Source organism: Syngnathus typhle, linkage group LG14, assembly GCF_033458585.1.
Source record: "Syngnathus typhle isolate RoL2023-S1 ecotype Sweden linkage group LG14, RoL_Styp_1.0, whole genome shotgun sequence".
In the NCBI taxonomy this organism is placed as follows: domain Eukaryota; kingdom Metazoa; phylum Chordata; class Actinopteri; order Syngnathiformes; family Syngnathidae; genus Syngnathus; species Syngnathus typhle.
This window is the reverse complement of record NC_083751.1, coordinates 5,076,915-5,093,190: the sequence shown is the minus strand read 5'-3', so window position 1 is coordinate 5,093,190 and position 16,276 is coordinate 5,076,915. Positions and strand designations below refer to the sequence as shown.

Below are 16,276 nucleotides of genomic sequence, written 5' to 3'. Positions count from 1 at the left end.
CACGTCTGGTCAGGAGGGCGTCGCATCATCGCACTGTACTTCAACCCGGCGGCAGCAGCCAGATAGCAGCATGGGGGGTCCGCTGCTATGCTTGTATTCAGCTGTTCCTCTTTGCAAAATGCCCTCACGTCATTTGCATTGGATGGATAACTACGGTAGAGACAGCACTACTTCCAACGTTGACCATAATACGCCCCCCCCCCCTCCGAAACTGGTTGCAAAACTATATGTCCCGTTGATATCATAATACTTTTACATCACTCAGTGGAATACATTAAAAAATGGGCAGCAGTTTGCCAAATAGTGAACAATTCATCAAGTATATTGTCATATGAACCATAAGAGAAATACACCTTGTGTATAAAAAAAAAAATGGCTAAAAAAGGCCCCACTAGCTAAATGCTGGTGCTAATTAGCATCTATTTTGCAGTGCTGTAGCCCTTTAAGCAAAGAATTGAACACAAATGGATCAGCCATAATATAATAGCATTCAAAAAAGTCACATATTCTTTATCCTCCGCATAGAATGACTAATATTACAGCTGCCTTGTCTCAGCAAAGAGTCACTTGTATTCATTTCAATGGGAATGATGACTTCACATCACAGTGTTGTAACAAGCGAGGAACTTCAAACTCCCAAATCCAAACTGTTTTGGCTCAAATGAATTAGCTCAACTTTGTGCTAAAGGCAAGCCAACAATCTGCTATTTCCTTGATAATTGTGCCAGGTTGTTTGTGGTACAAATAATAATAATAATAATAAGAGTAGCGCCAATTAAGAAGTCAAGAGTTGGCTGCAATGAGGTGTGCCGGCGGCTCCTGGGCTGCTCAGACATTTCATTTGCCAAGATTGAAGGCGTTGGACTGTAAATGTTTGCAAGGCAAGTGAATGAGCAGGTGCATCCTCTTATGTGACATACTGGCACTGAATACTAAAACAGAGTCACGCTGGACTGGACTGGCCTACTCATCAGTGTCAAAGTGCCATCCGATGCTAAAAGGGTGGGCTGTCATTATAATCATTGCTTCGAGAAGGACGGATCCTGATCAAAAGCGGAGAGCAATGAGGAGGGTCGGCAAAATCAACATGGAAGGTCCCAGAAGGAGCAGCGAAAAAGGATGGAAAGGACATCGGGAAGACGATGTGAAAAACACCAACGTCTGGACTGACACAGGCCAAAATGTCAAGGGAGCTCGGTGGAAACATCTGCAAAGTGCAGCACATTTCATCTCATTAAAAACAACGGGGCAGTTTGAAAGCTCCCAAATGAGTTCCAAAGTCGGACTAGAGAGAGGATGCAGTCCGCAGAGGCCACAAGTCACGCTGCTTCAAGTGACAACAACCCGTTGCCTCTGGAACCTTTGAAACCCTGTGTGGTCATTTTTTTTCTCCCAGCGGCTGAAAAGAACTGTGGTGGGTGGGAAAGAAAGGGGGGGAGAAAGAAAAAAAAAAAAAACACAGCCCCTCAAACAGCGCCGATAATACCAATCTTATGTATGTAGACGAAAACGGGGGGGAGAGGGCAAGACGGACGGGCGAGGCACTATTTTTTTTTTTTTTTTTTACCCAAAGCGCTTATTGAATTGCCATTACAGCTCCTGAGACTAATTGTGACTGTTGTGTGTCTCTCGGTGGCCTAGGGGGCTCTGGAGTGGCCCTGTATGCTCTTACCCGGTGGGGTTTTCAGACCGAGTGGCCCTGAAAGAGAAAAGGACCACCGTAGATCAATGGCAAACCTTTCACTCTTTCACGGGCCCCGGCTAATCCTTCTCATTTGTCTGCCATTTGTTGAGGCACATTCACGACTCGCTGAATTTAGGATTAGGCCTTGTTTTGTTACAAAAACAGCCCGACTTATAGCGCTGAAAGGGCCGACCAAAGAGCGGCTTGATGGGCCGGCGTGTACGCGAGATTGCCTTACATACACAGTACATGTGTGTCCGCACTAGCAAGAGTAACAAGTAGTAACGCTTTTATGGAAATGGGAGGTGGTCGGCATCCCTGGCATGGACGAGACGAGTTTGAATAAGTGAACTCTGGTATAGGAGGGTGTGCACACTTATACAACCACATTATCTCAGTTGTTTATTTTTACTTCTCTGTAAAATGTTTTGTTTTTATAACAATTAAGTTGTACACATTATAGGTCCAGTATTAATATTTCATTGTTATTTTTGTTATACTATTATATGGATGGTTGGAGGGACAGATGGACAGACGGGCAAATAGCAAATCTAACTGAAAATTGAACCGCTGTGGGGAGGTTGGACATATTCCAGTATCCTGGTATGATTTTGATCTCAAAAGATCTCAAGTTAAGCCTGGCAGTCCGACTGTCATTTCACACTCGTTTCAACAAGCAAACACACAAAGAGACACAAGAATCAGACTTGAAAGCGCACTTTCATAAAGCCCGAACAAATGGATTTATCACAGCCAAACACCTGCAGAGGAAATTTCACCGACTGCCGCAATCCTGTCTGAACCCGCGATGGGACGGTTCGCTATCGCCGAGCGGATTAGCCACGGCGTCTGAAGGCCTTAGACGGACGAACTTGGCGAGTGTGCCACTTTTTTCCCCCTGAAGCGCTGCCATGGTATGCCAAAGGAATGCGCGTGGCGCGGGTCAACGACACCCCGCGTCGGAGCATTCCGGGGATGCTTGCAGCCTCGCCAGACACTAGGGGGGCGAGGTGAGGACCGCTGTGTGAGTCGGAAAGAGATGAGACGAAAAGGGGAGGCTTTGGAACAGGAAATACTATTAGAGAGCAAGACGTACGGTAAAGTAAAAATGATTGGCCTCGTTTGAACTTCAAGGGAGACAGATTGGACACTAAAACCCATCGCTTGTCAAACTAAAATTATAGCAGCGGATTGGATGATGAGCCACATGCTGCTTCACCATGTCTAAAGGCATGTCTATTACACAGTGCGGAAATTCAACATATTATTTTGTATTGAGGTGATTCTTTTTTTTTTTTTGGAGAGTTGATTAGATGCTTATAATTACTATGCTAATACATGACAAAACAGCAACCTGAGTACATAAAATATTAAGAAGTATTGACAAGAATTTGCAAACCAGTCTTATTTTAAGATACTGCTGTATATTAAAGGAGAACAGATAAGAAGCTCAAATATTGCAAGATACGCTGAGAAACTCATATTTCACCCCAAAACAATCTCAAATTCATTCTTTCAAACTTTCAAGCTAGAAACAAGCTTACACAATTTGTGGCAAAACAGCGTCCTCTAACGGCGTGATATGAGAATGTCTCTTGAAAAGAACGTTTCAGTCACTCTGTCGCCCTCTGCTGGGCATCATAAGTACTTAACACTCTATCAAAATTATGACCATCACTCACGGCCCAAAACAGAAAATGTGAGGAGGTAATTGAGAGTTAGATGAGAGTCAGGGCTTCAATCAGAACCCAATGTTTCTAATTCAAATGCATTATAGTGTATAAAGGCAAAGACGAACCAAAACTTCAACTACCCGTGAGCCAAATTGTGGCTAACTAATGTTACATGAGGTATGTTTTGCAACAAACCGTTTGCTGCTGGGCCAGAATTGACCTCAGTGCCCTGCAAGAGGAAATATGTTGAAAGGGAAACTTACTACAGTTTACAAACAATACCACAGAAGTTGTACAATTTCGAGATTGTTGCACCAATGTTTAGCAATAAAACTCATAATTAAGGTAATCTTGGAAATTAAAAATATTTATTTACGATCAGTTCGGCTGAATAGTATTTTAAACAAACACAAGCAAGGAATTAATCTTCCTGTATTCAAATAAAAAAATTCAGATTCTACTTAAATATTTTGATTTATAGGTTAGATATGAATGAACAGATATTTGATTTCGACACTACAATTGTAAACTTACTAAACACTTGCAGTTTGTTCACTACAACTACAAAGTTCTACTACATTACGATGTCAATTTCATTTGGATTCATTGTTCAGCCCTCGAAAGCTGCGCAATGTTTAATATTAGTACGAGAGCAACAGAAATGGTGCAACCTGGCAGTTTGCAATTCTTTTGACTTTTCAAAACCTCCACCAGCATGTTGGCCAATACACTGAAGCAACAATTAGACCGCAACCCAGTTTGAATGCGCACAATAATAGGAACGAGACTGAGAGGCAAGATGCGCATTCCAGTAAGTACCATGGCCATCATACTGCTGCTCTTCTTCATTCTAAATGGTGAGCGACTTTGTCTTTTTGAAGCAAGCTTTGAAAGCTCTTTTAGAAAATAAATGATAAAAGGAGTGCTTTACGGATTTTTTTTTTTTCAGGAGCTGATGGTACTCACATTGTCGGAGGCAGAGACGCTCCGCCGCACTCGCGTCCGTACATGGCCTCGCTGCAATTTCAGGGCCAGCACATCTGTGGAGGCTCGCTGGTCAGAGAAGACTTTGTCCTCACCGCAGCACATTGCAGGATACGCCGGTAAGAAGTTACTAAAATGAGGTAACCTTGATTTGATATCAAATCTGCATGAATGTTTGTTTTTGCAGGACACTCACGGTGGTGCTGGGGGTCGACTCCCTGAGCGGTCAGGAGTCCACCAAGCAGGTGTTCACCTCCATCAGAGACATCCCGCATCCTGACTACGACGGCCATGCAAATGACATCATGCTCCTGCAGGTGAGAACAGAGATGTGTTGAAATAACTTCAGAATCTTTTTTTGCTTCAAAAAGTCAAAGAAAAATAATTATATTTCCCATTTGATGGCTCTCAGCTCAACGCCAGTGCCACACTAACGGAGGCGGTGCAGCTGATTGTTCCCAAAAAAGATCGCCTGGAACGACGCAACAGGTGCATCACGGCCGGCTGGGGGGACATCGGCGATAACAACACCTTGCCCAACACTCTCCAGGAGGTCAACGTCACCGTCCTGCCGCAGCGCGCCTGTCGAAGACGATGGGGGGCCGTCCCCATCGCCAGGACCATGGTGTGCGGCATTGGGTCCCGCGTCTTTCAAGGGTTCTGTTCGGTAAGCTCTCAACAGCAGTGAACCACTACCAGTGAACCACTACCATATCCTCCGTAATCCTTCTTTTGACGCCTACGTAAAGCAAAAGTTAGTTTGAAAAATCACAGGATTTGCTTACCTCCATTGCTCTCTATGTTTTTAATTGTGAATCTATTATTTCTAAAAATGTAATCAAGGCCCTTAAAATAAGCTCCCCATATGCTATAAAGATACGCCTACAGTGTAATTAATGAAATGGCCTTTTTTATTATTATTTTTTTTTTTAATACATCAACTCCTTTGTTTTTGTGACATGCTCAGGGTGATTCGGGTGGTCCGCTGATCTGCGACGGCGAGGCCGCGGGCGTGGTGTCGTTTTCCGGACGACGATGCGGGAACCCTCGGACCCCCGACGTCTACACGCGCGTCTCGTCCTTTACCGACTGGATAGCCAATGTTTTGAACAGCACTTCGCCAAATGAACGTCGACATCATCTTCGACAATTGCACATCAAGCAGTGACATCATCGAATACAGTTAGACGACTAATGTGTTGGTTCTGAGCTTGTCAATGAATGATCATAGCGATCATCTGTGTGATTGATTTTGCTGGGTGGTATTCATTAAGCATGCTTCCAACTGGCCATTTTACGGTTTGACTTTTTGCAACTTCCACAAGGACGTCGAGACTTAACAAAATTCTAAATTACAAAATATTACCAATTTTCCCTACCTTTTTGCTTTGCATTGTAACAAAGAAGCAACAACCGGTGATTTCAGAGGAATCTTTTTAAGAATGTATTTCGCGGATAAAACAATATTAAATATGTATTGACTTAAGTTTTTAATCCCGGTTATTAAATGTTGGAATGGAACATGATCAATAAGTGCACACGTGAATTATTTTATTCGGTAAATATTTCATTTGTAGATACGTAATGTGCGTTGTCACTTACGGGAGAGCCACCCACGAATAAATCACATTAATCAATTTTTCTCTGATCAAAATGCAAAATATCGTACCTGCCAACACTGTCAACTGGAGTGGAACTTTCCGACCTACATTTCCCAGCGTTCATTGCGCGCATGTCAACGTCTTCTCCAGCTGTTCGCGACCAAACGGCATGCTGGGAAACGAAGTCTTTTTCTTCCATCTCCCGAATTTCACGCAGCTTTCGCGAGATTTCCTCGAGTCTGGTTCCGTGTGGGGGGAACATTTTCTTTAGCAGAAGTACCGAACAGATATGAAATCTGCGTGCAGGTGAAGGCAGACGTAAGGCTCATTGGCGTCCAGGCAGTCTGTGCAACTTCTGAAAGGCGGATGTAGCTTCCAATCACCCCCCCTCCCTTGCCTGCCTGGAACGTCTGCATTGAGGTGGCCGCTCGGACAAGCGAGGGAAACTGGTAATATGGCACGACAGACTCAAACTATGACCTTATACGTTGGATATTTGCCAGCACAGGTGTGTCGGCACCTTAGGTAGCCTTCGTCCTGTTACATTTGAAACGTACTTTTTCCCCGTTTGTACGAGTGTCATTTTTTCCAACAGTAGCTGTCGTTCGACACAACTGGCTTATCGAGCAAGGGCTTGTTAGTTTCAAACTGTTATTTAGCCGTGAGCTAACAGCTAGTTAGCCATGCCAGACGATGTGGCCCGTACACCCGCACAAATACACACACACACCCACATACATGCACATAATCACTTCCATTGCGGGCGACGCAGTTTAGGCGACGTAAATACACAGGAAGTCGTGCCTCGGGACGCGATGCTATTGGCTGGGGGGAGCTGTCGATCTGCGCGCATTAGGATGACGTCAGTCGTTGGCGCAACTTGCCTCAGAATGTTTTTTTGGGGGGGGGAAAGGGTGTGTGTGGGGGTAATGGTTCAGGAAATGTTCCACATATGTTATATTCCGACTGTAACTAATATAACGTTGTTTTTTCCCTTTAGACTGTAACCATCGAATTTGTGGAGGCATGTCAAAGAAAAGAGGCAGGTATGGTCACACTGCAGCAGTTTTTCCTCCAATGGTGATATTGAATACATAAAATAAATTATGGTGCAGCAATCAATCAAAAGTTTCTTTTAATATATTGCTACACATTACCCCGAGGGTGGCTAAATAAATTCCTTCCTTACTTTCCGCAATTGGTAGCAATGCAGGAAAAGAGATGAAGAAATTCTCTCTACTCAGTAGTATTTGAACAAATACAACTTTCGTCAAGACGCATCTTGGAGTTGCTGCACGAGTGTCAAGGTCATCTTAGCAGCAGTTGCTCTTGTTTTGGTTTTGAATGTGGAGGTGGGAATCTAGCGAGATACTTGTCCACCCAAAAACCTTTTTGCTTATTTAAAAATAATTCAATACATTTGTACGCTAAATGGCATATGTCAGAGCCCACCCACCAAGTGCAATCATAAACTTTCTACTTGGCAGGAAGCGGAGCAGCGGTGAGCTGAGCGACGTCGGAAGCCCCGACCCCAACTGTATCCTAGGTGTTCGCATTCAGCACAACTGGCGTGAGAAGGGCAACCAGAGCAAATGGAAGGGCACCGTGCTGGACAGACTCAGCGTCAATCCATCGCTCTTCATGGTCAAGTACGACGGCTTTGATTGCGTCTACGGCATCGAGCTGTTCAAGGACGAGCGTGTGTCCAACCTGCAGGTCCTCTCCGAAAGTGTCGGTACGTCTGGCCCTGAACATGCCTGACTTCTTTATTCAAGCACATATATCATAATGAAAATGTGCATCGTTGTCTACAGTAAACAACCGGATCAAGATACCCCCGGGGGCCGAAGAGTTGGTGGGCAAAGCCGTGGAGCATCTTTTTGAAAAGGAGGATGGCGAGAAGAACGAGTGGCGAGGGATGGTGCTCTCCAGAGCACCGATCATGACTAATTGGTATTACATCACCTATGAAAAGGACCCGGTTCTTTATATGTACCAACTATGGGACGACTACGCCGACGGGGACCTTAGGATTCTGCCCGAAGCGGGTATGTAACTTTCTATCGGAAAGTATGTCACGGTGCACCCACCATCTGACATGCATTCCATACCATTCCAAGTCTCATGCACTGTTTGCACGTCTACATTTCTACACTTCTTTTGGAACTCTGAATTATCTGTTGTCATTCTGTTATTTGTTTTGGTGGCAGTAATCAAGAGTAATTTGAAAGTGACTCTTATCTAACAGTAGTCTTCCCTTGCAATATTTTGGTTCCTTTTTTTGCGGCTTCATTTCATGATTTTGTTTGTGCATATTAAATTTGACATTGCATGTTTTTAGGTAAAATGCATCCTGAATATTTTTTTACACTGGCTCAGATTCACATTGCAAAAAGCGAGTGCATGAAAGAAGTGCACATCCAAATCGTGTGCCTTCACTCTAGATATGAGCATTGTGACCTCTAGTGGACAAAAATAATACCTCCAGCTCTCTTGCTTTTTTTTTTTTTTGTATCGGCCTAACAGTGAACGGCTTGTCTTGACCATGAGTACAGAAAAGAGTGACACGTACTTAAACATGCCTTCGCACTTGGACCGAAACTTATCTTCCCTTCTACTTTGTTCAGAAAACAAGCACCTGTTGCCCGCCGACAGGAAGCCCGGGGAAGAGACTGAGAGTCTGGTGGGCAAACAGGTGGAGTACGTGACTGACAAAGGTGTGAAGAGGACCGGCCTGGTCATCTACCAAGTCCCCGCCAAGCCTTCCGTCTACTACATTAAATATGACGATGACTTTCACATCCACGTCTATGACCTGGTTAAAACCACCTAAGAGGAGAGACCGCGAAAGAAAGTGACGCCCTCCTCCCCTCGCTCAGCCATTTCTTATTTAAAGCCATGGCAGAGTAGTCAAAGCTTTTCAGTTCATTTACGCCATTTATTCCTTTGTACGTTTGCACAGCACAACTGTAGCGTTCGCTCTACTCGTCGTCACCGCAATTCCGAGTCTAATAGGCAATTTTTTGGTTTGCTGACGCCGCGTTGGAATACAGCCCACTTCCACATTGGCATTAAGTGGACAAACAGGGAGATAAATACATTGTGGAATTATTCTTCAAAGTCGGGACGAGTGGAATATCGCACAAGTGCTTATTACAACAAAAGATATTTAATGTTTAGTGGCTACTTGGCTATGTAATAAAGCGTTTTGTTTTCGCAGGGTATCTATTTGCTCCTTCAACCACGGCGCATTCTTTGTACCGCTCAGAAGGATGATTTTGCTTGCTTCCCAAATGACACTGCACCCCATAAGAAGCATCAAGTGCCTTCAGGCTCACTTTTTTTTTTTTGAAACAGCATACATATCTCAGAGCAATCACAGGTTAGGGAACCAATACTAAAAACTAATACGTCAAATACTTATGATTCTGTACACTAGTTTTCAAAAATGATGTGTGGATAAAAAGGTCCCCTACCTGCGTCTTAGGAGATCATGTGTGAAGGCTTCAAATTGTGTTGCATTCAGGTGTCTTCTTGATAGGCAACCTGCAAATAAGCTTGCAGTCAAAGTGGGTCCTGGTGCTTGTTGTGTTTGCAGTATAAAAAAAAAAAAAAAAAGATGCAGTATGGACATTTTTAAATACAACCTATAATCTCTGTTGATATTGTGGGGAGCACTTTATTGTACATTTACATGTTTAGGTTAGTCCCCGCCTGCCCGATCATGGTCTTCATTTACAGGCATGATGGTTAAAGAAGAAAAAAAAAAAAAAAATCAAGCTTCTTGCAGCACTTTCAGTATTTAATGTGTACAATTTGTGTGCAATTGTTGTGACTATTTCAGCCAAACAATAAACAGGTAGCTCACACCAAATCGGGTTCTAGTTGTGTAATTTCTCAGTGTACTGTTCACCCATCTGATGGGAGTGCAGTGATGCCTGGAAACTCATTTTAGGATTTTGGATAGGTCTGATTCTTTTCAAGCACACACAAATATAGATAATTGTGCAATAGGGAGCGGTTGCAAAACCTGTTTTGATAATAATGTGAGACTCGCCTTACGAAACTTACCTTGGGAATTGTATCCATCATGTAAAGCGTAGTTATGTAACAGGCACAATATTAGACATGACTTTCAAAGACATAAAAATATCCATAATTAACAGGCTATATTTTGCAACTGTAGCCTACCCCAGCTGACAAGTTGGGCAAGGTTTAGCCTTGGACCTGCTGGCAGATGAAATATTAGGCATAAAGTAAAAAAATTGTGAAGGGGACAGAAATTGAGCAATTAGTTGTTTATTTGAAAAAATTTATATTCTAGCATTATGTACAATACCACAACCTACGTCTCTTAAATTGAACAACTTGATGTTACTTCTATTGAACAGAGGTGGGGAACATTTGTCCTATCAGCTGCCATTTTAGTCCTGCAAATGGAAAATATGACAATTGAACAAATATTCATGATTATGCTCTGAGTGTAAGTGGACTAAATAAATTATCTTATTTAGAATTGCATGACTGTGTGCATGGTAGAATCTTCCCCACCCCTGCTCAACAGGCTGCAACTCTTTAGAACAAGTCCGTCACGTGCAAACTTAGTGATAAAGACGCTTGGATGTGTTACTGTTCACTTGGTTAGGTCTTTAACATATTGCAAGCCCCGAGTGGAATATTCGCTTGCTTTTCTTGGCGCCTCCGACAGAGCTGAAATGGACGTTCTCACCCCTGCGATAGACAAACATAGATTAGCATTTAACATATGTACATGTATATTGGACTCAACAAGAAACTAAAGAGTCAAAAGTCAGACTGTAAAAGTCCAACCTTTGAGGCATTGTGTCACATTTATGTATGTATTTTTGCTCACCAGAATTCCAAGCTTGGACCGGAGAGAATTCAACTTTGGGTACTGCTGGAAGTTGAGCCTGAAGAGACAGTCAGACAGATTATACTCCATTCAAATTAAATCTAATGATATTCAAGTTTATATGTCCATCTGGATTCTCAGGGTTTTAATTTGGTTGCCTTTCTTATGGGTGGATAAAAAGTCACTACGTCACTGCTGTAGGTACCGAACTTGTAAAACTAAATGTACCTGCAAGCCAAAATACTTCATCCACTCCTCCAAAGCGGGTGGTATGGCCGATCGGGCCCGCCCCAAAGCTTCGGAGCCCTGCTCGCTGGTGCCCAGGAGCCCGGAATCATAGGCGACGTAAAGAGCCCCTCCTGCGATAGTCACCTTCGTGGCCAGTCTGGAAAATTGAGATGGAACACAAACGTCATATTTAATTATGCTAATAGTTATGGAGCACTAAGTCAATGTTTCTTACTTGTTATTGCTAACGATAGATTTGCTCCCTGATGTAGGACGTTGAAGAAGAGTACGAAACAAACCATAGCCAGAATAAAGCAATAATTTGTGTGTTTAGTAGTATCGGGATATTAAAATGGACAGCTAACTACAGGAAGACAGCCATGGCTTCGCCTGTTTACACTAGCTAGCTGTTAGCTTGTCTCGGTTGAGCCGACTTCTACTACGGTACCAAACCTCTGCGCACAAGAAGAGGAACACTTACTTGATGAGAGGGAAAATCTTCGCCGCCATGGTCCACAAAAGAACGCTTTCCTTTCAAACCGACTCCGATTCTTGGTTTCAGAAGGGCATCAAAAACAACCTGGACTGAAGGACACACTGTTGTTTGTCCAAAAATCGGTGTCAATAAAGTTTCTGATACAACACAGCAGTTTACGGTGGGTGTCGTAAAGCTGTCACTTTTCCGTTGTCGTTTGTAAACACATGTTAAAAAAATACTGATATAAAAATAATATTATTTTGATATCAGTATTTTTTTAATTTACACTCTTCTTTTCTTTTAATATAATGAAACAAACTATAGAACACATACGTTCGTTTAATAATTAATGAAAAGGCAAACGATTTTTTTTGTTTCTTCTCACAATATGCACTAAAGGACGTTGCATATTTTGAGAATAATACACAAGTGATTCGTTACACGATTAAAATGTCAAAAGAGAACGCGATTTGTGTGGGCATTATTATATACGTCAGTGGGCGTAGCCCTCCCTGACATTCGTTCGCCTGTTCGATTTCCGCTCTGTATCCCAGCACAACTCTCCCACTAGACGTGCAAAACAAATACAATAAAATACAAATCGATTGATTTCAGTGTTCGATTAGTTGTATCCACCAATGGCAACGTAAAAAAATATATATATACCACTCGGTCCCACCTCCACTGACGTGAACAAACAAGTGCTGACATGCGCATACATGTGTTATATCATAACATTGACAAAAGAGACAACAAAGACAAAAACAGAGTCATTTCAAGTTTGATAACTACGGCATATTCAAGTTGAATTCCTTAACGTATTTTAAAAATAAGGGCAAAGTTGAAAATAAGGTTCAATTCTTATCTGCACACAACACACCCCTTTTTGCACATGCCAAGAAGGGAGGGCTCCTATAAAATCTGCCCCAGATATTCCATTCACTTCCCATGCACGACAATTTAGTCAGCTGGGTGTTTATACTTATTGACTTATTTAAATTATATTTTACAACATGAAAACGTTGACCAAAGTCCTTCTGGCAAGTGTTACTGTGGCTCTGATCGCCATCAAGTGGAACGCGCCCACGTTCAATGCAGGTAAGTTACGTCTCTTCTGCACACTTAAAAACATAGTAATAAAACAATGTTTTTACTGAAATAAAACGTTGATGTGATTGATACAATGTCATTATGTATACAGTATAGTTTTAGATATAAAACTCTACATTTTCTACTTACAGTGGGATTTTGATTTGGTGCTATTTATGGAAAAAAAAACATCTTAAAGTAGTACTGTATTTGCAACTTTTTGTGGTTCTAACGTCAATGTTACAAGACAATGCTAGAAATTGGGTGCAATAGTGGATGTCGTAAACAGTAATGCAATGCTCTCTCTTGTGTTAATGCAAATAAATGTGATCGTTAATGGTAAAAAAAAAAAAGTATTACAGTAATTCCATACGGCGTTATGAATTAAAAAAAAAAAATAATAATGTTGTATATTACACAAGTTGCATTTTTACACATCACATTAGACATGTTCTGGAAGTCACTGTACACAAGTAAACAGTAACATTTTGAACACGTTCTAAAATACCATAATTACCAACAGACAGATTTTCCGTGACTCACTCACCTCAGTACAGCTGCCAAGTTGCTTGTCGACACATTGTTTTGTTCGGTACTAAATTTGATAATTACCTGTCACAACAGGAAAAAAAATGTGAAATATAATTAGGCAATAATATATGTGGGAGGGACAAAGTCACAATTCACCAATCACTGGCACCAATTAAGAATCAAAGAAGCCCATTCACGAGAAATGACAATTATTATTTAACTATATTATTTTATATAGTGTACATTTAAATAAAGTACTGCATACTAATGTAATATGGTGGTTCCACCCCCTCCAGCACCAATTATTGTACATCAATTTCTTGTGAATTCTGGGTAAAGGGAAGCCGCATCAAAATTGTACACTCTGTTTGGCAAACAAGTTCCTCTGTGTGTGACGTCGGCACAACTTTAACATTTCCCCCTGCGGAAGGATTTGTGACGAGAGGTACAAATTTAGCGTGTAATCGCACATTATTCGACATGCTTGTGACTCCGACCAAACAGGATTTTTCTAAAAAGTGGCTTTGCGAGCATTGAAATGAAACTGTAGGATTTTTCATCGGGAGCATGGAAGGTCCCACAAAATTAGATTTAGTGCTAGTTCCAGACCACATGAAAATATAGCAAGACAAATCTAACTAGTCACTGTGCGAATTCGACTAAAGGTCATTTAATTAGTAAATGTGAACAAGAAAATAGGGTGTTTGATCAAAGTGTTTTTCTAGAGAAGGGACTGGCACTAAATTCATTTTTAAAATGGCAGCAGTAGAGAACAAAGCAGTATCCTTGCACTTTGCTTGGACTCACCTGTCCTTGGGGTCAAATATCTCATCTCGCATCGAACTTTAACCTACAACTAAAGCTCAACTTGAATTAGTTTGCTTTGTCACTTTGAGATTACTACGATAAATGGAGTGGCGAACACTCACGCAGCACTTGCTGTTGACATGTTATGATAACGTCGTCAATTCCACATGAATCTTGTTATCAGTGTTTCCCTTTGGTATCCATATCCAACATTAGTCCATCAGTGGCCAAAATGTTACATCATAGTCATCTACAAGTGCTTAACTGTCATGGCTTTTTCAACGTCATACTGCAAAAGAAGAAAAAAAACTTCATTTGGTCGTGGACCTCTTTTAGTTCTTTGTAGATTTGTTTTAATTTTGGGTTAAAAACATACTTGCTCATACTCTGTTGCTAACCAAAACAGCAGCAAATATAGAAACAGCTTCTCGGTTCTCTTGGTAAGAAAAATAATAATAAAAGCGGATCTTATTATAAAGATGTAATTCCTAAGTGTGTACTGCACTGATGATCATACTTCTTGAAATGTTCTTTTTTGTTTTTGCTATTATTTGAGAATCTCTCCGAGGTGCCAGGGTCTTGGTGACCGGGGCGAGCACTGGTATTGGCGAACAAATGGCCTATCACTACGCCAGTTTCGGCGCCCAGATCGTCATTACCGCAAGGAGGGAAAACGTCCTACAGCAGGTTAGTAAAAGGGTTGACGACGAGTTTCGCATTGGTCAACCGTTGTGGTGTGGCTACTAGGTGGCGGAAAAGTGTCTGAGCATGGGAGCGCAGAAGGCCCTGTACATATCAGCGGACATGAGCAGTGACACTGACCCGGTGAGAGTGGTCGATTTTGCTCTGGACCGTCTCGGAGGTCTGGACCACCTGGTTCTCAACCACATTGGCTCAAGCCCCTTCAGCACGTGGGAGGGGGATGTGGAGCACCTCAGGTGGCTGATGAAGGTAAACTATCCGAAAGAAAGCTATGATTTCACTTCGAAGATGCGAATATAGCAAATTGCGACATCGCTATGTATAATTCCGTGTCTCTCCAAAAGGTCAACTTCTTCAGTTACGCTCAGATGGCCTGGAAAGCTCTCCCCTCCCTCGAGCAAAGCAAAGGCTCACTCATCGTTGTTTCGTCGCTTTTAGGTTGGTTCACAACACTCTGACTCCTTTTGACTTGGAATCGTTTTATCGAGGTAATTGTTGACACCCCCAACAGGTAAAATTACAATTCCCTTTGTGGCTCCTTACGTGTCAACCAAGTTCGCCTTGAACGGTTTCTTTGGGACTCTTGTTCACGAGCTGGCCATGAAGAGCAGCAACGTATCGATCTCCACCTGCACGCTGGGCCTCATTGACACAGACTCAGCCATGGAGAAAGTCAAGTAAGTCTACAGAGCGAGTGCATTATTGCGCAACTCTGGAGCTCATCCAACCGTGTTTGCAGTTCAGGTTAAACCTGCTTGGTTTTTCAAAAGAAATTGTAAGCACTGAAAAAAGAAGCATCTGTGTTTGATGGCAGTGATTCTTTGTGTCCAAGGGACGTCAGTCACGTATCCGCCTACCCAGCCAGTGAAGCGGCGTTGAACATCATCAAGACAGGAGCCACCAGACAGCGGGAGCTTTTCTACCCTTGGTTCACCTACATCGTGACTCTTTTTAGAGATTTCTTTCCCGGGGCCAGGGACTACCTGATACAGATGTCCTTCAACTAACTAAAAGTCATGAACAAATATTTACATCTGCCATTACTTCCAGTGATATTTTAAGATGCATTCTTATGCTTTACTGTTTTAATGTCATGTATTCAACATTCCGTGCTACTGTACAAAAATAAAAACGAGCTGGCTTCTCTTGTTCCACATTCAGCTCACATCAAAATGGTAGGAGTTTGTTCTTCAAACCGAGACAAAAAAGCCGAATCGGGGGCATGCTGCCTGAGGGAAAGAGGTTGGGGAAAGAGGTTGTGAAGGAGAAGAAGGTGCTTCTTGTTAGTAACTACAAAAAAAAACGATAGACGCGTTTGAAGATGTTCATTGGATTATACCTGCTTTTCATCTCGTAATTAGCTGCAACTTTGACAGAGTCATGCATGTTACGTGTGTGGCCCACTCGGATAAACGTTGTATCCTGTCCAGATTTAGTTCAGTAAGATTTAGAATTGTGATTATTGCCTAAGAAATATTCCAAAAATATTTCATGTTGCTTTTCACACTGAATTGAAGCGCTGATAAAACAAACTGATCTTGTCCTTTTGAAAGCGAAAGAAAATTACAAAATCAAATACAGTAAATACTGAAGAAACAAACAACAACAAAAAGTGTGAGTCGGGGT

At 42.1% G+C, this 16,276-nt stretch overlaps 4 protein-coding genes across 4 annotated transcripts; 3 read left to right on the top strand and 1 right to left on the bottom strand.

Moving 5' to 3' along the window:
• The first annotated feature begins 4,054 nt into the window (after positions 1-4,054).
• On the top strand, positions 4,055-5,874 carry LOC133166566 (mast cell protease 3-like). Its single transcript, XM_061296550.1, has 5 exons — positions 4,055-4,214; positions 4,307-4,460; positions 4,529-4,658; positions 4,754-5,008; positions 5,309-5,874. The coding sequence occupies exons 1-5, from the start codon at positions 4,121-4,123 to the stop codon at positions 5,507-5,509; spliced, it is 834 nt and encodes a 277-aa protein (XP_061152534.1). The 5' UTR covers positions 4,055-4,120; the 3' UTR covers positions 5,510-5,874.
• Positions 5,875-6,025: 151 nt separating this feature from the next.
• On the top strand, positions 6,026-9,816 carry LOC133166567 (spindlin-1-like). The gene is made up of 5 exons (XM_061296551.1): positions 6,026-6,391; positions 6,943-6,988; positions 7,430-7,677; positions 7,757-7,990; positions 8,570-9,816. Exons 2-5 carry the CDS (start codon positions 6,969-6,971, stop codon positions 8,773-8,775), a joined length of 708 nt encoding a protein of 235 aa, XP_061152535.1. The 5' UTR covers positions 6,026-6,391; positions 6,943-6,968; the 3' UTR covers positions 8,776-9,816.
• A 618-nt stretch (positions 9,817-10,434) lies between these two features.
• Positions 10,435-11,685, bottom strand: micos13 (mitochondrial contact site and cristae organizing system subunit 13). Its single transcript, XM_061296552.1, has 4 exons — positions 11,525-11,685; positions 11,044-11,200; positions 10,816-10,873; positions 10,435-10,673 (listed from the first exon to the last, which is right to left on the bottom strand). Exons 1-4 carry the CDS (start codon positions 11,551-11,553, stop codon positions 10,576-10,578), a joined length of 342 nt encoding a protein of 113 aa, XP_061152536.1. The 5' UTR covers positions 11,554-11,685; the 3' UTR covers positions 10,435-10,575.
• Positions 11,686-12,435: 750 nt separating this feature from the next.
• On the top strand, positions 12,436-15,823 carry hsd11b1la (hydroxysteroid (11-beta) dehydrogenase 1-like a). The gene is made up of 6 exons (XM_061296549.1): positions 12,436-12,619; positions 14,505-14,635; positions 14,696-14,899; positions 14,995-15,088; positions 15,162-15,327; positions 15,483-15,823. Exons 1-6 carry the CDS (start codon positions 12,535-12,537, stop codon positions 15,655-15,657), a joined length of 855 nt encoding a protein of 284 aa, XP_061152533.1. The 5' UTR covers positions 12,436-12,534; the 3' UTR covers positions 15,658-15,823.
• The last annotated feature ends 453 nt before the right edge of the window (positions 15,824-16,276 follow it).